The 22,278-nt window shown below is 39.7% G+C and overlaps 1 protein-coding gene across 1 annotated transcript; it reads left to right on the top strand.

Moving 5' to 3' along the window:
• The first annotated feature begins 10,088 nt into the window (after positions 1-10,088).
• On the top strand, positions 10,089-16,500 carry SULT1C4 (sulfotransferase family 1C member 4). Its single transcript, XM_027889661.1, has 8 exons — positions 10,089-10,167; positions 10,644-10,821; positions 12,434-12,571; positions 13,833-13,930; positions 14,254-14,380; positions 15,639-15,733; positions 15,945-16,125; positions 16,281-16,500. Exons 2-8 carry the CDS (start codon positions 10,656-10,658, stop codon positions 16,391-16,393), a joined length of 918 nt encoding a protein of 305 aa, XP_027745462.1. The 5' UTR covers positions 10,089-10,167; positions 10,644-10,655; the 3' UTR covers positions 16,394-16,500.
• Positions 16,501-22,278: the final 5,778 nt, after the last annotated feature.

Here is a 22,278-nt window from a genome sequence, read left to right as displayed (position 1 = left end):
GATTTTTTAAAGCCTTACAAATTACAATAGTTTTTTAAGTCTCCACCATCACAAACTAGCTCTTCTCCCATTAAATTAATAGGTATATCACCCTACATTTTTATGGAAGCAGGACTCTAGCCACACATTTTAGAAATGAGGCTATTTATGCAGGGGTTTTTTCAGACCTTCTGTTCAACACTTGGTTGGGCAACAAAGACTTAGACTAAAGAATTTTCTTTATTTCTCTATGTACATACATTTATATATAGGTTACTGTTCATCATATATAGACTTGTGGATGAGACTACTTAAAGCGTACAGTTCCAAATACATTATATTGATAGTCATAGTTGAGTCTCAATCTAGCTTGCCTAACTTCAGGAACTTGAAAGGGTGCCTACATCAGAATTCTGGTTGCTTTAGCTGCCCCACTTGTCACTGAAGAGAGGTAGACAATTCAATGAAGGCAATTCAGCTGCATCTGAGACTGCAGATACCATGCACGTGGAGTTTTACACACACAAAGGGAGATTGCACACGTGGCAAAGCAACCAGGTGCTACTAATACATGGCGAAACGTCTGCCCGACATGTCTTGATCAGTTACCACAAACTTAAACTGTGTGGTACTCCATCCTCATAGTCCATGATAGCTGTCTCACAGCTGTAATACCCTGAATGTGAAAAGACAGCTTGTCAGACTTGACCAATACAAACTGGCTGTTCAGAATAGGTTTTTCTAATCATCTTTCCAGCATACAAGGGTTATACTAGAAGACATGCAGCCACAGGCTGTGTAAATATAGCATGCAACACCACAGTTGCCATTGTATCTTGAGAATTTCTTCCTCTTAAAGCTGCCACAAGGAATGGCATAGTCCTTAGCCTATAGTGTAACACTGAAACACAAGTAATGTGTTTCAGAACTGTGTTAATTCTTCAGAAATGTGAACACGGATTTGTTTCTATGTCAGCGACCTGTAGGAAACAAGTTAATTGATTTGTTGACCTATGGGAAGAAAAATTCATGGCAACCTCAACAAACTCTTGAATTCTAGGCTGACTACTCGTCTTCTGATTATATACTGGTGCAATTCCATTGATGTGAATGACAAAGTCCCCAAAAGAGTGCCCATATGAGAGATGAAACACATCCATTAAACTCTGAGCATATTTTTATCTATAAGATTAAAAAATCTAAAAGAATATTTAAAAGGGGAGAGGAAAAATTCCACTTTAATATTCGCACCTGCATCAGTTCCAGTAACATCACAACAGGTAAGCTTAGCAGGACAGTGAGGCACCTGGGCTCCAGGTCTTTAACACCACTAAGACCAAGTCTTGAGCTACAAGCTCACCAAAGGGTTTTACTTTAAAAATATACAAAGCATGAACAATATTCACCCTCTGAATATATTAGAAGAGCCCTCAGTTCTTTTGACACCTTAAGAGAGAGCACAAAGGAGAAGCTGCTCATGTTTCCTCAGGAGGTACTTTACTGGTAAAGCCTAAGAAATAAGAATATGTGGCAAAAGTTTAAAGGGTAACGTTCAACCAAAATAAAGCATTCCCTAAAGCACGGACTTAGCACATGCCCCAGGAAACTAGCAGGGACTGATGTATGGGATAGAACATTGCCTCACCTCTGTGTAATTTGACCTATCCCTTCCCCACACACACACACTCCTGAGTTGATTCGAGCCAATAATTGATATAATAATCCAGTGTCTTACACCAGATAACCTCATCCTGGTACTCATCCACAGGTGCTGAAGTGCTCTTTTGTGATAGGAATGGCAAAGGGGGAAGATATCCATCTGTTTCAACTTAAGTTTTGTGAATTTTCAAGCACAGAAATGTCTTTGTGATTGAAAATGTGAACAGACTTTTCAAAATAAATACATAAAATACCTTTAAAACGTCAACCATTAAGGATCCATCATTCTAAATTAAAGCTGGCTTCCTGGATCAAAACACACAGGCAAGTAGACATACAGACTTCTTTACTTCTAAAAAGTGACAGATTTTATGCTGGTAATGAATGTTTTCATAAAATGTTGGTGGTAATAATTTAAATTTTATACTCACAAGAAAACCTACTAATAATTTTTACAGCTTTGTTTTCCTTCATTGCACTGTGCTTAACTGAGTAAGGTCTTTTTACAACCATGCATAATGACAGACACTGCCAAGAGAGAAATTTTTATAAGCCTTATTGGTAAGAGTTTCTTGTAGCTCAAGTATTTAATAAATAATGTTCTTTCTGCTACCTAGTTAGAACTGTGATACAAAGACCTATGGTACTGAAAACAATGATATAATATCCGTTTGAACTTTTTTTTGTTTGTAGCATCTAGATTCCTTTCTTTAAATAATGAAGTAGTCATATAAGGATTTCCCAGAACCAAGAACTAGGCCAAAGTAGTAAGATTGTCGGGCTTACAAAATTTCAGAGAGGAATTTGGCTAATGATCACAAGTTCAACATAACATGAACATCTCTGAAGCTGCTTTCTGAAGTTTCACATCCAGAGGGATTTTTCTGTCTACAAACAGATGTTTGTAAAAAGGAAACTGAAGTTATAACTTGGTTGAATAAGCAAATGTCTCCTCAACTGGGAAAGGCAGTCTTCATGCAGCAAAGTCCCAGCTTGAACAGCAGATGTGCCACTTAAGCAAAACTCCCTTTAATTGTTCCAGATGAAAGGTCAAGATCATAGAATCATAGAAACAGCCAGGTTGGAAAGGACCTCTGAGATCACAAAGTCCAACCCTTAATCCACTACCACTGTGGTTACTAGACTATGGCACTAAGTGCCATGTCCAGTCTCACCTTAAAAACCTCCAGAGATGGGGAATCCACCCCCTCCCTGGGCAGCCCATTTCAATGCCTGATTACCCTCTCTGTAAAGAATTTCTTCCTAATATCCAACCTAAACCTCCTCTGGCAGAGCTTGAGACCATGCCCTCTTGTCTGATAATTGCCTGGGAAGAGATCAACCCCCACCTGGCTACAATCTCCTTTCAGATACTTGTAGAGAGTGATGAGGTCACCCCTGAGCCTCCTCTTCTCCAGACTAAACAACCCCTTTTCCCTCAGCCTCTCCTCATAGGACTTGTGCTCAAGTCCCTTCACCAGCCTCGTTGCTCTTCTCTGGACCCGCTCCAGCACCTCAATATCCTTCCTGAACTGAGGGGCCCAAAACTGGACATAGGATTCCAGGTGTGGCCTCACCTGCACTGAGTACAGGGGAAGAATCACTTCCCTGCTCCTGCTGGCCACACCATTCTTGATACAGGCCAGGATGCCATTGGCCCTCTTGGCCACCTGGGCACACTGCTGGCTCATGTTCAGCCTCCTGTCAATCAGAACCCCCAGGTTCCTTTCTGCCTGGCTGCTCTCCAGCCACTCTGTGCCCAGCCTGTAGCGCTGCAGGGGGTTGTTGTGGCCAAAGTGCAGGACCCGGCACTTGGCCTTGTTGAACTTCATCCCATTGGAATCAGCCCAACTCTCCAGTCTGTCCAGGTCCCTCTGCAGAGCCCTCCTGCCTTCCAGCTGATCGACACTCCCCCCCAGCTTGGTGTCATCTGCAAATTTGCTGATGATGGACTCAATCTTCCATTCTAAATCATCAGTAAAGATATTAAACAGGACTGGGCCCAACACTGATCCCTGGGGGGCCACCACTAGTGACCGGCGGCCAACTGGATACAGCCCCATTCACCAGCACTCACTGGGCCCGGCCCTCCAGCCAGTTCTTAACCCAGCACAGAGTGCCCCTGTCCAAGCCGTGGGCTGGCAGCTTTTCCAGGAGTATATTATGGGAGAGAGTGTCAAAGGCTTTGCTGAAGTCCAGATAGACACATCCACAGCCTTCCCCTCATCCACCAGGTAGGTCATCTGATCATAAAAGGAGATCAGCTTGGTCAGATGGGACCTGCCTTTCCTAAACCTGTGCTGACTGGGTCTAATCCCTTGTCCATCCTGTAGGTGCTGTGTGATTGCACTCAGGATGATCTGCTCCATAACCTTGCCAGGCACTGAGGTCAGGCTGGCAGGCCTGTAGTTTCCTGGGTCCTCCTTCCAGCCCTTTTTGTGGATTGGCATGACGTTCACCAAATTCCAACCACCTGGGACCTCCCCAATGAGCCAGGACTGTTGGTAAATGATGGAGAGCAGCTTGGCAAGCCCTTCTGCCAGCTCCCTCATCCCAGCACTCTTGGGTGGATCCTATCTGGTCCCTTAGACTTGTGAGGATCCCAGTGGCTCAGCAGATCGCTAACTGTTTCCTCCTTGATTACAGGGGGGCTATTCAGCTTCTTATCCCTGTCTACAAGCTCCAGAAGCCAGCTGTCCTCAGGAGAACCTGTCTTACTGTTGGAGACTGAAGTAAAGAAGGTGTTAAATACCTCAGCCTTTTCCTCATCTTTAATAAATATGCTCCCCCTCATGTCCAATAAAGAATGGAGGTTTTCCTTGTCCCTCCCTTTGCTATAGAAAGACTTTTTGTTATCCTTAACAGAAGTAGCAAGATTGAGTTCAAATTTTGCCTTCATCTCTGTGATTTTCTTTCTACAAGACCTAGCTATATTCCTAAACTCTTCCTGAGTAGCCAGATGTTTTAGTGCCTAAGGCATTACAGGGTAGCACTTGAGCATCCTGCTATACCACCAGTAATGCCAAGAATTAAATTAAATTAAATCTCAAGGCTTCAGCTGTAATGAAGAAGTGCATGTTTCTTCTCAGGAAATAATTGCAAAAAAACTGTGCAAGTCTGGTTGTGTTTTGCTCTAAGCTACCTTCTGACTTTCATACAGCCTCAAAGGCAGGCTGCAGTTGCCAGAAGCCCCAAGGGATCCATATCAAATAGTAAATCCAAGGCAGTGAAGCTATTTTGTCTCAATCACATCCTTGTCTAAAGGGGTATAGAAGATGTATAGGTGTACATAGGGTCTTAAGAGCAAATGTGTTTTCCCTGGCTTACAGGCATTTTGTTCTGCTGCTGAGGTTCAAATACTGACTAAACGGTCAAACTGGAGCCTAAGAAAGAAAGGCCAGTTGAAAATGGACAGATATGAAATTATACAGTTTACAAAGTCCCTTTCAAAGAAGGTTTGATTACATCAATAAAGAGATCATTCAAATAGCCTGTTGAATAACTTCACTTAATGCAGGTGGAGGTATCCACAAGAAGCTGTGCTACAAAGCAGATGTTTGGCTTGAATGGAAATATTTTCACATCAGCTCACCAAGACAGTTGCTAAAAAAAAAACCCCACTATTACTGTGGCATGAAGTTTGCATGCGGATCCTTAAATGCAACACATGACAATTTACTCTGTTTAGGACAACTAGAATCTTGGATCCAGCTTTAAGAACAAGGGTCATCTGTAATACAAAGGAATCAGCACAGAGCTGTGGACAACATATATTATCTTTGTAGTGCATATTTTTAAAAGCATTTCTTTCCTGCTGTAATTTGGCAGTTTCAGGGTAACAGGAAAGGATGGAGAAAATCAATTACATTTCAACTTAGCGGTGCTCTGAGGAAAAGGACCGTAAGTACTCTGTTAGCACTTGCTCATCAATTCGTGCATGGCTGGAAATTTGGACACACACCCATTATTTGCAATCTACAGGCTCTTCAGTTACATTTGCTCTTGGTCCACATCTGTCTTCACCTCCGGTTGCTCATCTCAGCATGAACTAGGTCTTGGGGCAGCAGTCCCACAAAGCATCTGGCACAAATTCTGTGGTTTCCTTTGGGAAGAAACAAGGACACAGCTGTGCCAAGCACCTAAAACTAAGCAGTGCTCCCTAGTTCTCTAAGGTAGACTGTTGTTACATGGATGTTCAAGTTTAAGCCTGAGAACATGAATGGCTTCTACCTTATCTATGTTAAGTAATGCTGCCTGCATTGGCATTGTCCACACTGAGCTTGCTAGCAAAGAGGAGTCTGCCGCCAACTGAATCATGTATTGACATGTGAATTAATGTTTTAAAGTACACTCTATCATTTATTATATACAAAGGGTACCAAGCTCTGTAACTGTTTATTAAAAATTTCTGTTTTCCTTCCCATGGCTCTAACCCAAATCTCATTTACAAGTGGGATTGTGTTGTCTTATTCTGCATAGTGAACACCTGACCTTTTATTTCTACAGAAGAATTTCCAGAAACAATGCCAAAAGCATGCAGTGCCACTGACAGGGTGACACTGTAGCACTTTATATTCATATTTTCTTGGGAAAAGTATTTAGAAAAAGCTGCAGGATTCTAATTAAACTTATTCACTTGACTATGCATGTCCACAATAACAAGATCATATACTAATGTGAACATGACCCCGACATATACAGGGTTGGTCAGAGTTATACACACTGGGGGCTCCAGCACTTCCTCCAGCACGAAACTCTGCTGGAGAGAGGATACTTAAAGCAAAGAAATTTCTCAAGTGTGATGGTAATGGAACGTAAGTGCTTTACTGATAGGGACTGTGCTTAAATGTCACTGATTTAAATCCATAGACTTTTCATTCCATGTTTACACTTAACATTTCCCTCAGTACTTTGCTATTACATAAATATATCTGTGATGATTATCTCACCTGCACCTGGATGCAACCCAGACATTCATTAAATAACCATTACAAGATTGGTAGTACTGTTCCTGTTTTACAGATACCTGCAGGATTGTTCTCAACAGCGTATGGGCTGTAACAGCTGGGAGCCTATGACAGGACAGGGTTTGTGATTAACTCCAGAGGCATCCCACAGCACAAAAAGCTTTCGTTGCTTAAGGTTGCTCACTGACTCATATTCAGGTCAAGCTTAAATCAGTCACCGAGAGATGAATGCAGCTTTAAAATTCAGGAAGCCTCGAAGTGAAACCTAGGTCTTCCCAGAGTGCCTTTTCATTTCTCCAAAGTATGCATTTTTCTGAATGAAGAGTACAGGTTAGTATCTAAGGATTTCAACAGCTATAAAATGTAATGCTAAATTCAAAATATTTTAACATCTTTTGGAATACAGACTGTGTTTTGTCCAGCAGAGGGAGATCAGAGTTTCAGAGAAATGTAATACAAACATTAGGCATAAGAAGGAAAAAAAATTCACTCAAATGTATCAGATATAGATTTTAATATAGAGTTTAATTCATAAGACATAGTATCCTATATTATCTAGACAGGTAAATATAGGTAAATATCTAATGAAAATCAGACTTAAAATCATATCATAGGGCTTGATACTGATTTGTAACCTTCATCCCATTTCAAGCCTGATCCTGTGCAAATAACAAAACACAGCCAAGCTAAAATCAAATCAAATAATAAAATAAAATTAAATAAACACAGTGTTTTTTACATGAGGAAATACCTGCCAGCACTTTGCACTCAGGAAAAGGTCAATGGAAACCTGGAGGAAGCTCTCTGCAGAGACTACCTTGTCTTTTTGTAAATCATAATCCCAGACCAGAAATTCAGTCCCTGGGCCAGTGAGTTTAATTCTTGTCTCCCTGTGGGTTTTGACCTCACTGTAGCTTATCTGGCTGAGTTCACTGTTCAAAGGCTACTGAGATTCACAGCTGCAATAAAAGAGTCACTCAATAAGCAGTTCTTGGGTTTTCTTTGTTTATACTCACCAGCTGATATGCTTTGGGGATTACTGCATTGCCAGCATGGCTGCGTAACTGAAAGGGTGTGAATAACATTACAAACCAGCAAATGAACTGCCAGATGTAGGTGTGAGAAGAACAAACAGAACCAGCTCAGGTTTAACAGAGAGAGGAAAATGGCCAATATTCCCATGACAGAACTTGAAAGAAGAAATATTAAACTTTAACCTTGTGTTGTCATCCTTCAGAAGAAAAACCTGGTGTCAGAGCCAGAAGAAGATCAAGTGGTTGACCAAAGACCAAATGCATATTTCATACCAAAGGACACCTTCTTAGCAGGAGGAAGAGGAAGAAGGAAGAGGAGGAATCATAATATACAACATTTACCTTTTGGAACAACCACCTGCTTCCCGGGAAGCGGCCAGACATCACCTGCTGATGGGAAATAGAGAGTAAAATCTCCTTAGCTGATGTAGTTGCCAAGGCACTTTCCACAATATTTGAAAAGTCATGGCAGTCAGGTGAGGTCCCAGATGATTGGAAAAAAAGGGAAAATTGCATCGGTCTTTTAAAAAGCATAGAAAGGAGGACCCTGGGAACTACTGACCTGTCAGCCTCTCCTCTGTGCCTGGAAAGACCATGCAACAGATCCTACCAGAAGCAAAGCTAAGGCACATGGAAGACAGAGAGGTGATTCAGGACAGCCAGCATAACTTCACACAGAGCAAGTCCTGCCTGACCAAACCTAGTAGCCTTCTATGATGGAGTGAATATGTTAGGGGACAAGGGAAGGGTTAGAGACATTATTCATCTGGACTTCTGTAAAGCCTTTACAGTCCCCCACAACATCCTTCTCTCTAAATTGGAGAGAGATGGATTTGGTGGGACCTGGACAGCCTCAAGAAGTGGGTCCATAGGAATCTCATGAGGTTTAACAAGACCAAGTGCAAGGTGCTGCACCTGGGCCAGGGAAACTCCCAGTATCAATACAGGTTGGCGGATGAACAGATCAAGACCAGCCCTGCCAAGAAGGATTTGGGGGTGCTGGTGGATGAGAGGCAAGAGATGAGCTGGCAACGTGCACCTGCAGCCCACAAAACCAACTGTATTCTGGGCTGCATCAAAAGCAATGTGGCCAGCAGATCGAGTGAGGTGAATCTGCCCCTCTGCTCTGGTGAGATCTCACCTGAAGTACTGTTTCCAGCTCTGGGGGCTCCAGCACAGGACAGACATCAGCCTGTTGGAGCAAGTCCAGAGGAGGGTCACAAAGATGGCGGGATGGAGCATTTTTCCTGTAAGGAAAGACTGAGAGAATTGGGATTGTTCAGCCTGGAGAAGAGAAGGCTTTGAGGTGACCTAATTGTTGCCTTCCAGTACCTGAAGGGAGCCCACAAGAAACATAGGAAGGGACTTCTTACAAGGGCATGTAGTGACAGGACAAGGGGGAATGCTTTCCAACTGAAAGAGGATAGGTTTACATTAGTTGTTAGGAAGAAATCCTTTACTGTGAGGGTGGTTGACACACTAGGTAGAACAGGTTGTCCAGAAAAGTTGTGAATGCCACATACACAAGATGGAGAAAATTTTCCCCTCAAAAACCCTCACAGTGCTAGTAAGTATGAGTGCAGTAGGCTTACACAGAGCAACTACCATGTGGGCTGAAACCCTGCTTTCCAGACAGTGGCTGGACATCACCTGCTCTTGGGAAGTAGAGAATAAAATCTTCTGGGAATTTTTTCCCTCTGCTTGTGCACATGTAACCTTTGCAAAATTAATTATTCCAAGACTGTTCACAATTACAGAGGTAAATTAAAATAATCTTGCTGAAGCTATTGACCAACATTTAATGTTGTTGCCAGTAAAGAATCATACTTTAGATGAGAACTCAAAGTATTTTTCTTTCACAGGATTAGAAAGGATTTCACAAAAAAAGGATTTCACTCCATAAAAACTGTTCAGCTGTTGGCTGCTGCTGCACTTCCTCCTCCACTCTCCTCACACTGATAGGAAGAATGGAATCTCCACCCACCCAAGCTTTCATCCTACTTGTGCCTGAAGATCTAAGTTGCTGCACAGTTGCCAATACAGCCAAGGACTGAAGACGTTGAAGCAGAAAAAACTCTGTGGCAAGTTTCATTTTTTATTTTTTTTAATTTCTTGAGTCATTGCCCAATGAAACATCTTGCTCTGCTCAACTGAATCTGTGTGAAATTGCTGTGAGTAAACACGAAAACGAAAGGAAATAGTCTAGCAATGTTTGTGGTTGGGATTGAAATGTCTTTTCTCTTTTCTGACTGATATTTTTAATTGAGATTAGTTCTATATCTTCCCCTAAAGCAGAGCTTTCCTCTGACCAGATTCGAAGCTCTGAAAGTTACAGCTAAGAAGGGGCCTCCTTGAAAGAAATCCAGAAATCAATACTAGTTACTGTAAAACAGATTGATTTAAGTAATTAAAGCCTAACAACCTCTAGTTAATGATCTATCTAGTTCAGGTTATTTATATGTAACAAACTTCAAAATACGGCAGAGAACTCCGGGAGTGAAAAGATCCAGGAACAAAAGACACAAAAGGTCTGCAAATATTTTCGTGAGTATGAAGCACAAAGGGCGTTAGCATGAATTTCTGATTATTTTCTCTACGGAGGAAGGGTTGGGTCCTGAATGCTGATTTCATTGCCAAATGTTATGCTCTGCTTTCTTTTGAATCACACCTCTTTTTCTTGCCTTTCAAAGGCATCATATCTACAGTCAGAATTTTACATAAATATATTTGGTATGGGAATAATGGCTTTTTTATCTTTTTGTATCTGAGTAAAAAGAGTGATTTTTAGGGACACTGAGAACTATGAGTAATATATCAAGCATTTCTGAAAATGAGATCCAGCTTTAAAGAGTCTATATATGAATCCAGATGGGCCAAATCATGGCCAAAGAAACCAGAGGACATAGAATTTAGTCAATAAGAGAGACCTCAAGAATGGATGAGTAAATTTAGGGTTTTTTTCAGAGCAACCAAGTTAATTCCAAGCCTTTCTTTCTTCATGCAGTGCTCAGCAGCCATGGATAAAATGAAAGATTTGAGTCTGAAAGACACAATTACCCGAAGTGAGTTAACTGAGTTGGAAGGTGTTCTCATCACAAAACCAATGGTCACCACGTGGGATCAAGTATACAAGTTCAAAGCCAGACCTGATGATGTGCTTATTTCAACCTATGCAAAAGCAGGTTGGTATGTGTAGGAAAGAGAACAGAAATGTTTGAGATAGTGCTTATTGTTGAAATTGAAAACTATGTTTTTCTATTTTGACTGATATTTGTATAATTCCAAACCAGATACATTTTAAAGACATGAAGCTGTGTCAGCTGTGACTAGTAACTTCTGACTTCTCTGGCAGAAATAACAACAATCTGTTACTACTGAAGTACAGATGGCCAAAGTCCAATGATCTATACTCAAATGTTTCCCTTAATTGAGGTTACATACATTTATATTAATGACAACAATGGAAGTTTTCCACCAGTATGTAATGATTTAACAATGCCTAGAAAAAAGTCATCATTACTGAGAAATAATAGAAACTTACTGAAATGACTATGGAATGTATTATATATTCGGGGTGTGTAAACCAATAGTGGTTTCTGAAAATTGATTAATTATTTTAAGGAAATAACCAAATTCACTTAATCATTTCAGCCAATAAAATAAATACCCACCATTAATATTAGTTATCTGGCATTTTATTCAGTGGCTGGCCACTATTTCTCTTCTTCATCAGACCCTTTATACTTACTACACAGGAAAAAAATGAACAACAAGCATCAATATTAATCCTGCATGAATAAAAACATGTACAGTGTAGGAGATTCAGGAACAGATATGGGAACATTTGATGATCATAAAAAAATAATTACTTGAATTAACAAGATTTAAGGGCAGGTTTGTTGGTTTTTTTCAGTAGGGGAAAAAACCACCAAAAAATACACCACCATTAGTTTTGTAGAACCTGAAAGCAAAACCATGTTTTTTTATCCAGTCTGGACTAAAACCTCCCAGTCACTGAATTGAAAAAAAGTTGGGAGTCCATTTGACATTATGTCATATCTGCCTGAGACGCACAATTCAAGCATCTTAACAGTTGAATTTCCTTCCCACATTGCTTTCCAAGTTATCCCTTAGCCTGTTCTCTAGCTGACCTGCCACAGTATCTTAGAGGAGATGTGGTTAACACAGTGATCAAAGCTATAAAAGAAAAGAGGCATGAGATACACAATACTGTAACACAAGATTTTGCAGTTGCTCGGGCAGATGAAGTGTTATGTACTGATCTTCATTAAAGGGGTTCAAATGGAAACTTTGCAAATACTGCCACTGTTTTATATTTTCAAACTGTATGAAATTTTTACTCATTTGAAGTTCAGGTATTGCATTTTTTCACTGAAATTCAGCATGAAAACAAAAGTTGAAATACCTGAATTTTTGTGAGGTATGAAAATTGGAATGAGGGAGTTTCATTCCTCTCTGCAAATAATACAACCTCCAAAAAATAGTGAGTTTATCCCAGAGCTTTTTTCAGTACCGGTGTGGGGTTGGGGGCTATTTCTTTTGGCATGAAGCAGCCTGTTGTAAAATGGAATCCCTGAAACTCTGCTTTGAGAATTACCTTTGTATTCCTAATTAAGCATTTTCCCCCCATTATCCTCTCTTTCCACTTTGTCCATTATCTTTTGTGCTATTCCTTCCTCCTTTAATGCAGAGTCCATCCTTCTGGCTTTCAGTTCCCTAGAAGAGACTCCTGGCTATCCTGGAGGGAAACATCTAAACACTTGACATTTTCAGGTACCACATGGACGCAGGAGATAGTGGATATGATTCAACAAAATGGAGATATTGAGAAGTGTAGACGTGAAACAACTTACAAACGCCATCCTTTCCTTGAGTGGTTTATTGCTGAGCCTCCATCTGAACGTTACTCAGGTGAGTGTTATACAAGTAGGTTTGTATTTTAGACAAAATGAAACAAAACGAGCACTTGGTGCTGATGCCGTAAGTTTCCTGAGAAAGGTCCCACTTGCTTTGTTACAGAACTATGCACCATTAAGGACTAGTTCAGTTGCTTTAACATAAACATCTAGTACTACTCAAGGTGATGCAAGGCTGGCAGATTTAACTCAGGTGCTACTGAAGACCATGCTGTTTTAGAGTGGTATCCAAATGCTGTGAATGATACTCCACAGCACCTAAACCGGATGGCAACTTGTGGACAATTGAATCCCATTCTCTGATTACAGGCTGTATGGAAGAGAAACCCGTCACCGATGTATTTACAAAAGGTGGATAATGTTTTCAGTGGTTTGCCACTGTTTCAAGTAACTGCTGTTCAGTTCTAGGGTCTAGTCATCTAAATAAGCTATGGGACCTTCAGGCAACCAACAGGCATTACTGGTTTGCAAAGACAGTCTCCTACAAGAGAGCCCTTCCCCCAACAAGGCCTCCACTTGCACACAAATCTTTGTCACAATCCCTTCACATTTAAAGCTAAAAGGCTTGACTAACTCTGCAGAAGTGCTTTTTCTCTTCTAAGTTAGACTGTGTTGACACTGAGAGAGACAAAAAAATTATGATGACAGAGGATGATAGAAGATGACAGGGGAAAAAAAATTATGAAGGTCATGACAGATGTTTAAAAAGGAGAGGAGAGGAAATAACACATCTCCAAATATCACCAGATATTCCCAAGTACTCACATATATTCATAGGTACTGAAAATCCACTGTTGTTCCCCTAGTTTCTCCTTATGTGCTATCCAGAAAGTCTAGTCAGCCAGTCATATTCTTGTATTCTAGAAAGGAGCAAAAATTTCTTACCTGTGCAAGTGGGAGGAGGTCATTAAATATTGCAAAGGAAAAACTGTGGTTCGGTAATTATAAATCAGTATTCATCATTATCAGTATTCATCAGAATGCAGGAGTTAGATGTGGACCCAAGAAAGCAAGAAGATATGAACCAGTATTTCCCCTTTAACTTGAGTATATAGGTAAAAACTTCCCTAGAAACACTGAGGATGCTTATGTAATGTTGCTTATGTTACACTGTTATGGAATTGCTTTGGAGATGAATGATTGGTGCAAGGTGTACTGCTGAAAAGTCATGGTTGAAATCACATGTATGAGAATAGCAAAGAAGTGCTAGTGCAATTTAGAGAACAACTCACATCTCATAATTAAATATCCCACAGGTATAGAGTTAGCTAATGCCATGCCATCTCCAAGAACAATAAAAACTCATCTGCCTGTGCACATGATACCTCCCTCCTTCTGGGAACAAAATTGTAAGGTAAGGCTGAGGAAGATGGACCAACTCTACTTCATGGGCAAACAAAATGACATAAACCAGGACAGAATATGTTTTCCAGAATGTCTGTGAAACCTAAAGGTCCCCACAGATATTTTCCCTTTAATGTGCAAAATCTGTGAAAATGTAAAGAAGTCATGACTAAGCTACCTGAGCTGGATTTTAGAAAATGGAAGCTTCAAAGCAATATCTCCTAAAATGCCCTAATCAAGGTCCAAGACAAAACTTTAGGATATGCTCAATATTTACATAATCATGTGGAAGTTAATTTTTTCTTCTCTCTCTCTCTTTTCATGTCAATAAAGATAATCTATGTGGCAAGAAATGCAAAAGACAACCTGGTGTCATATTACCATTTCCACAGAATGAACAAGGGATTGCCTGAGCCAGGAACCTGGGAGGAGTTCGTGGAGAAATTCATGAATGGACAAGGTGATGAACTGCAATCAGTTGTATAAGAGATTTTGTTAATTTTAAAAATGCATTGCAATGATTTATTTATTTTAGCTATGGCTTGATATCTAGTGATGATTTTACTCTGTGGAATGATAACTACTGAAGATGTTTCAGTCATAATTTATCTTCATTCACGGGATTTTATTAGTACCTAAAGGATTATTAAGCCTATCTTTACACTCCCATTTGGAGAAAAAACCCACTCAACCACTACTCTTTATTCTGTGATCTTTCAGAAACCTATATGATGATTTTCAGGCTTAATCTCCTATTTCTGACTTTAAAAGAAGCCAGCTGAAAAGGAATAGAGGTTTAATTTTGTTTATTCTAACATGATATACAGGAAACTATGGATTAATTTTGTCAGAAATGTGCAGTGGCAATTTTAGATTCAGAAGTATTTTTACATAAATTAATCTACCTAAAAATAGGGCATATGAAAAAAAGACAGTTATCTTACTAAGGGCAAGCAACCCCAGAAGCTGATTCTTCCTTTTCTAAAAGAGATGCCCATATCACAGAATATCCAAGAAAGAAAACCAAGTCAGGTGGGTGGCAGTTTACAGTTCAGGTCATGAAAGCTTCCTTAGACCCTTAATATTTTTGCCGCCATGTAGGCCTAAAAATATCACTGTCTGGACCAGCATGAGAGTTTCATACCTAAAGGAGACCTTGTGTCTTGTGTTTGACCAGCTCAGCTTGGGAGCCATCTGTCCCAGTGCAGACACATAGAAGACTGATTAGCTACCTCTGTCCTAGATGATCATCTTGATGGAGAGAAACAGGCACTTCTGATAGAATACCAAATATTTAAATCAGTTAGAATCACAGAATAACACAAGCTGGAAGGCACTTTCAGTGTCCATCTGGTCCAAATCCCTGCTAAAAGCAGAGCCAGTCAAGACCAGCCTTGTCCAGCTGATGAGATGAATCACTGGAAATGTCTGTTTCTTTCCACTGGCTGCAAAGACAGCCTGGATTTTTCATTCAGGAGTAATAACCTGCATTTGTTGCCCTCTAAAGTTATGAGTGGATCCTGCTCTGAGCATCCATACACCAGAGGGATTAATAGCACAAATGCTGTGATAAGCACAGAGCAAAGCAGTCATGGCCACAGTGATTTAAAACCAGATGGTAAATTCCCAGGCATTGGTCATAAGGGAACCATGAATGCCACATGTGTTAAAGACAATTAGGGCATTTATAGCTGCTGTTGATGTTCCTTCTTTTTCAGTGCTCTGGGGTTCCTGGTATGACCATGTAAAAGGATGGTGGAAGGCAAAAGATAAGCACCGTATTCTCTATCTCTTCTACGAAGACATGAAGGAGGTAAAAGGCTGAATGTATGTTTATAGAGCTTTGAAATCCAGAAGTCTACTAGATACTGCCTACAAGCTACTTTTGTATTATAATGCCAGCTGTATCAGTAAATCTTATGACAATCTGATCTTCTCAGTCTGAGAACTGCAGCTTTAACACTATGTTTGATTTCTTTTCTTTTCCTGCCTCTTTTTTTTATCCCATGTCATTGTCTCTGCAGAATCCAAAGCAAGAAATTCAGAAGATTGCAAAGTTCCTGGAGAAGGACTTGAGCGAGGAGGTTCTAAACAAGATAGTCCACCACACCTCATTTGAGGTAATGAAGGAAAATCCCATGGCAAACTACACTAAAGACTTTCATGGAATAATGGATCACTCCATTTCCCCATTCATGAGAAAAGGTACTGAGATTTGTTACTTAAATCAGCTCTTTTTGGTTGTCATTCTGCTTTGAAATAAACCTTGAAGTACAAGTATCTAGTGAGTTCTGGATAATTGGCTTCAGGAAATACTGATAAATTTATCTTTTTTCTTTGTTTGCTTTGCTGTTTCTTAGGGACTGTTGCAGACTGGAAAAATCATTTCACTGTGGCACAGAATGAGAAATTTGATGAAGATTATAAGAAGAAAATGTCTGATACCCCTCTTGTTTTTCGCACGGAATTGTGATTATTTGCAATGGGAATTAATGATCTTCAGTCTTTTCCATGTCATATATTTTGCCTTCACAAAATGCCAATGATCCTAGGATTTCCATTTCTCTTCACACCCCATTGATTTTTCATTATTGTCAGAGTGCCCAAATTATGCAAAAATTTAAGTCTTGCTGAAGAAAATAATTCCACTGGATACTTCTCATTCATCCCTCCCGCAATAACTTTCAGCATTAATAAAAATATTTCAGACATGCTTTGAGCTTTTGTCTTTGTGAAACTGTAGTTGATATTGCTGGCATTTTCAAATCAAACTCTAACAGAAACTAGGAACCAATAGGAAAAAATGGTGTTAAAAACACAACAGATTGTATGAACGTTAATCAAGAAATAACAACAAACAAATTCAAAGGTGGTCAAGTATAAAGAGAGCAACAGAACAGCACAAAGTAGAATAAATTTCCTTTTCTCTCATTTTAAGCTGGACATCATAAATGCTGTTGAGATGAAAGCAATGTTTCCAAAACCACCAAACTTCCTTTGATCGAATTTGCTAAAGGGCTACACAGAGGCATTTATTTACAATCCAGCTGTAGAGGCAGCAGTCCTTCCTGCATTAAGAGAAGAAGCTTTTCTCACATTTGCTTTCTCAACTGGATATCATATGCTTCTGCTAACATTTGGAGAATTCTGAAAGTTGATACAAACCAGGTCAAGAGTCAGTGCTGCACATACCATCTCCATCTTCACTGCTGTAAGTGTTCATCAGATGTCTCACGTTATTGCCTCCTCCTTTACTCCACTCTTAATCAAATACATAAACGTCCCATTGAGGGCTCTTAGTTGCAATAGGGCCTGGTTGATATTAGGAAATAAAAACCAGTTCTGCTTTAGCATTAGTACCACCACTATAACCATGCTTTGAGCTTGTGCAAAATTACCTACAACAATTCATAACCCAGTTAATTATAGGCAACTGTTACCAATCCACTTTTGGTTTTGAAGTGCCACCATTGAGCTTGGCACAAAAAAAAAGCCCCAAAGAGTTCCTGCTTAACTGGGTTTGCGCTCTGAATGTTAGAAGGAACGCAGTGTAGACTACAGAAGCTGAAGGAAAATATTCTCTTAGTCTCATTTAGTCTAGTTTAACACAAGAAATGCTTGCTGGGGATATTTTCTCTTTGGCCCATGTCAACATGCACAGTCCATTTCAGGCAACTTACTTAATCCAAATATCTAAAATGAATGCAGTCCTCTAAAGGGCGGCAATAATCTTTCAACAAGTTTGAAAACAAACAAAAGGCTTCATGTTAAATGTGGAAGTTACATTGGCAGTTCCCTGCTAAATGAGTTTCCCCCAAAAATGAAGGAATCACTGAAACCAGAAATACATATTTAATATATTAGCACATTGTATTTTTTTTTTAAGGCTTAGATCAACAGATTCCTGCCCACAAACAAAGGTTTTCTCAGTAAAATGACTACCTGAGAAAAAAAATTACCTGTCAGAGGCACTGCTATTCATCACAGCAAGGCTAAATACCAGCCTGAGGAGCTTTCTTCTACTTGTTTGGTTTTTGTTTATGATTAACTTGATTTACTATCTCACTATTGCCAGTATGAGGAAAAGGCGTTGGTTGCCTGCTCTCTCAGATATTTCCATTCTCCTGAATTGCTCTATGAAACCACATGAGTCAGCACACTTTGTCAATCTAATCCTCATTCAGTGCCACAAGAGATATCAGTAAATGGAAAACATGCTTAATTCAGTATCTTGGTGACATTTTCTGAGCAGCTCTGTACAAAAGGTCACACAGAAGGCATATTTGCTCCTCCTTTGAAATCTCTGAATCTATCAGAAGTGCAAAATGCTGACAGTGGTTGAAAGGGAGCTGCGCAGCCACCACAAGGATAGAGGCACCATGTAATAAGGGGCTTGTATCACACTGGGAAAGTCACCTTTGCTCCCTCACTTGCTTAGGTAACTCTTCACCCAGCTGCAATTCAGCTGCTATGAACAACAGACAAAAACTAACACAGGTCAGAGCGTAGTCCCAGAATAAAAAAGGGGGGAAACAAACACAAGCTGCTGGTGCAAACAAAGGACTGTTTACTGTGGAGGTAGAACTCTGTACAGAACTTTATTAGACATATGTCCTGAATATACATCTATGCTTTATATTCATCCACTTGCCTAGATGCACAGTTTTACTAACCTTCTCAGGTGCAACATCTGTGTTAGTTTAGCTAATGCAATCCCTCAGCAACTTCTTTAATGCTGCCTGTGTCTTCTTTTAGAAGAGAGTGTACGTGCAGAGTTTTGATAGTGGAGAAACTCTGTTATTCATCTCTAAAAAAAAGTTTCAAAATCAGTGCTGATTAATACATGGTAACTGTTCACATGGTTCTGCTTCTTAGCTCCGTGTGAACAACTACCAAAACAAATCCTCCTGCAGAAATGACTGAAGATTCCTGCTTTGATACAGACTGTTTAACATGTACTGCTGTATTATTCTTAGAGTAGTCGTGACCAGCCTTTAGCTTGGCTGTCAACAGCAACTAAGGGAGCTGTTTTACTTTCACATGGAATGCAACCATTTGCGAAACAGAATGGAAGAAGCACCAAGATTCAAAAAATTAAAGAAAGAAACACAGAAGAGAGCTGTTTTATCTTCCCAGCTAGCATTCAAAGACAGATGGACACTGCTTTCCTTTTCACTAATTTAACTGTAGATAATCTGCTTCATGCTTGGATTCAAAGTCGCTGTTTGTCCAGTTAGGAACACAGACTATGTACAGGAAGAAGTTTCTATTTAATTTGTCCTATCTATATCAGATATGGACATCCAATCCTATAATGTATACTTTGTAAGTTTTTTATAATGATTTGTGACAATATGTTCACAAAAAGCATTATCTTTACAACAAGGTTAATTATTAATGCTGCCACTTTTTCGAGGTACATTAACATATTTTAAGCCTGGACTGAATCTTCCATATTCCCTCACATCTTCCATGTATGTTGCAAGGTCTGTCTCGCTGTAGGTGAGCCTGGAGGCACACTGAAAATGAAAGTTAAGGCCTTCATACTCATAGGTTGCAATCAAACTGTGCTGCCAGACTGAAAGTCACAGGCTTAGGCTGGATAAAAGGCTCTGTCTGCCCTCCAAACCAAGAACAGACTGAGGCACTGTGTAGGTAGATCAGGAATGCTGTCATGCAGCAGTGTCCCACGGTTAATGTTGAAGAGGCAAATTACTCGTGGACTATTTTGCAGAAGGGCTTTGGCATAGCCTGCTGCAAGGGCAGCTGGTATTTATCCATTGTGTGAGCTCACATTGCCTTTAGGACTGTGTGACGGCTCACAGTTGACGCCATCTACCATGACATGGAGACAAGAGGGATTATGTCAAAAGTAAGCTACATTGGGTCCTGCTGTGGTACAGTCCATATAGGTATAGATAGAGTCTTAGGTTAGGCACCTAAAAATGAAGGTAACTAATTTTTTTTTTTTTAATTATTAAAATTGGGCCTCTTGATTCACAGTAATTTTTGTACTAATAACCCTCGCTCATTGTCTAATTGCTACTACCTCTGTGTGCAGTCAAAAGGACTTTCGTATTCTGTTAACAACTGAGCAGGCTTTCATAGTCAGACCCAACCCCAAGAGCAGGAAAGAAATGGTTCCTTTTTTTCAATTTCACTCTAATTATTCAGCAGGCTTGGTGGGTTTTGCTGATAAGAACACCAAACTAATCACCTCTGTTTCCTACTGCAGTTTGAGACCAGAACTAAGGACTATGTATACAATTTTGGTTTTTTAACACCTAATCAAATCCTTCACACACAAATTAGTACTAAAATTAATAACTCTTAACTTTTTTCATTCCACTCCTGTAAGAAGTTCTCAAACCTCAACCCAACCCAATGAAATGGCCATAGTCAGCCAAATAATCTACAGTTCATTTGCACAGAACAAGGGGAATACTTTAGGTTTCCAAACAGAGAAGAATAGTTAACATACTGTAAATTCATACGTTGCTTTCCTTTATACTAACGTGGCATGTGGAAAAGACATAGAGGTAGCTCAAAGCAAGAACTCTGACCCAGCTTGGTTCACAAGCAGGCGTTTGTGATCTTCAGAATCTGTTGCAAAGGCAATTCTACAGTGGAAAGTATTCAAAGCATCAGCTCTTATATGCTGAAAACACATTCCTCAGCTGCAAAAATAGAGTAATTTTCTCATTCTGTGCTCTTCAGAAAAATTCTTGCAGGTCTAATAATTCCAATGATGGTGAACAAGCATTTGCACCCTGCCTTGAAGTAAGGGCTAATCACAGCCCCGTGGGACTTGGCTTCCCAACGAAAGCAGGATTGAAAGTTTTTATGCTCTGCCCCAACACATCTCATAAATGTCCTGACAATCTTGTTTTACATAAACAATGCTATTTAAAAATATTAATTAATTCTCCTTTACAAAGATAATAATATCACAGGATATAGGAAGCACGTAAATTACTCAAGTTTTTCTCACTTAACTTGTTTCAAATTAGATGCATGAATTATTATGTATCAACTTACTGGCTCCTTCTAGATATGTAAGACATGCAATTCATAAACTGTTTAAGAAAACTATGTAAGACTACTGGAGGTACAAATTGACACTTTTTTCCCCACAAAATATGGAACAATGTACAGTGTATTGTAACAAACCAAAACAATCAAAGCCAAAATCCTCAATCTTTTTTCTTCTAGTTATTCTAGAAACTTTTTAAAATTTTTGTACCATTCCCTAATCAGGATGCTTTGCACTTGCTTTTGCAATTCAGGACCAGAACAAAAGACTGTCAAAGACAATCTCAAATGTAAAAATATACCTAAATTCTGTTCCACAAAATGGAGGGGGGTGGGAGGGGAGAATTAGCCTGTCTCTGTGAAGTACTTGTCTCACAGGAACAGGGAGCAGGGGGAGGGTGAGTAGTTCCCAGCCAGAATCCCCAGAAAGCCTGGGATAAGTAAACCAGTCTTCAGTATAAACACATCTGAAAACTCTTCTGTGTCTGTCTGCCTTGGATTGTCTCCAAAATCAATTTCTTTATAGGCTAAGACATGAGATGACCCAAGAGCTGGATCATATTTTCTGAGGACAGATGGAAGGAGCAAATTTGCATGAAACATTGTTTTCTATGCGGTTTTCCAAAAGAGAAGGTAAACTTTCCTGAAGTGTTCTCCCAAATGTCTAAATTCAATTGGAGGTTGACCTTGAAGCACAAGAGCTGTGCAGTATGGCATTGTCTGGTATGCGAAGCTTTAGCTAAGAATAGTTTTGGAAGGACTGTATCTAGAAATGGTCTTGAAATTGTGTCAAACATCCATGTTAGATCATGGCAGCACAGGTGTAGCTGCTCAGCTCAGAGTATCCCAAAGGGGAAAGGGAAAGGAAGAATTAACCTGTTCAATGCCCTACGAGGCTTCTAAAAAGTATAATAGAAGTAATGAAAAAACAGCTTCTTGATGTTTCATTAGGGACATTTATTCCTTGCCAGCAACCTGTGTGACCGTGGAACCATATGTTCCTGCCACAGTTGTGTACCTGCACAGATTAGAATACACAATAAATATACATAATGTACAGTGAATGTATTGGAGGGGAAAAAGAAAAAAGGAAACAATTTCTGAGGTATATGTGAAGAACCTTTCTGTCTTTTGTCACTAGTTGCCATTTGAAATTTAAAAGAAGAATGACTGTAAGCAGACTTGGAAAAATGCAAATTATTCTTCTGAGAGTAGCGTTTTGACTAACATGACTCTCATTCTTTAAATAAAATAGTATTCTCTCATGACATTATAATTAACTTGGCAATATTCAGTATTTATCCAGTGAACCATAAATATGCCTAA

Source organism: Empidonax traillii, unplaced genomic scaffold (genome assembly GCF_003031625.1).
Source record: "Empidonax traillii isolate 1590-97213 ecotype Southwest subspecies unplaced genomic scaffold, ASM303162v1 scaffold268:size1028579, whole genome shotgun sequence".
NCBI lineage: Eukaryota > Metazoa > Chordata > Aves > Passeriformes > Tyrannidae > Empidonax > Empidonax traillii.
This window is presented reverse-complemented; position numbering and strand designations above follow the sequence as displayed.

Bases quoted from the DNA above. Each gene is read 5' to 3' on its own strand.
- SULT1C4 (XM_027889661.1), top strand. From the start codon at position 10,656: ATGGATAAAATGAAAGATTTGAGTCTGAAAGACACAATTACCCGAAGT. The intron at 10,822-12,433 runs GTTGGTATGTGT...TGACATTTTCAG, and splicing joins TTCAACCTATGCAAAAGCAG to GTACCACATGGACGCAGGAG. The intron at 14,381-15,638 runs GTGATGAACTGC...CTTCTTTTTCAG, and splicing joins GAAATTCATGAATGGACAAG to TGCTCTGGGGTTCCTGGTAT.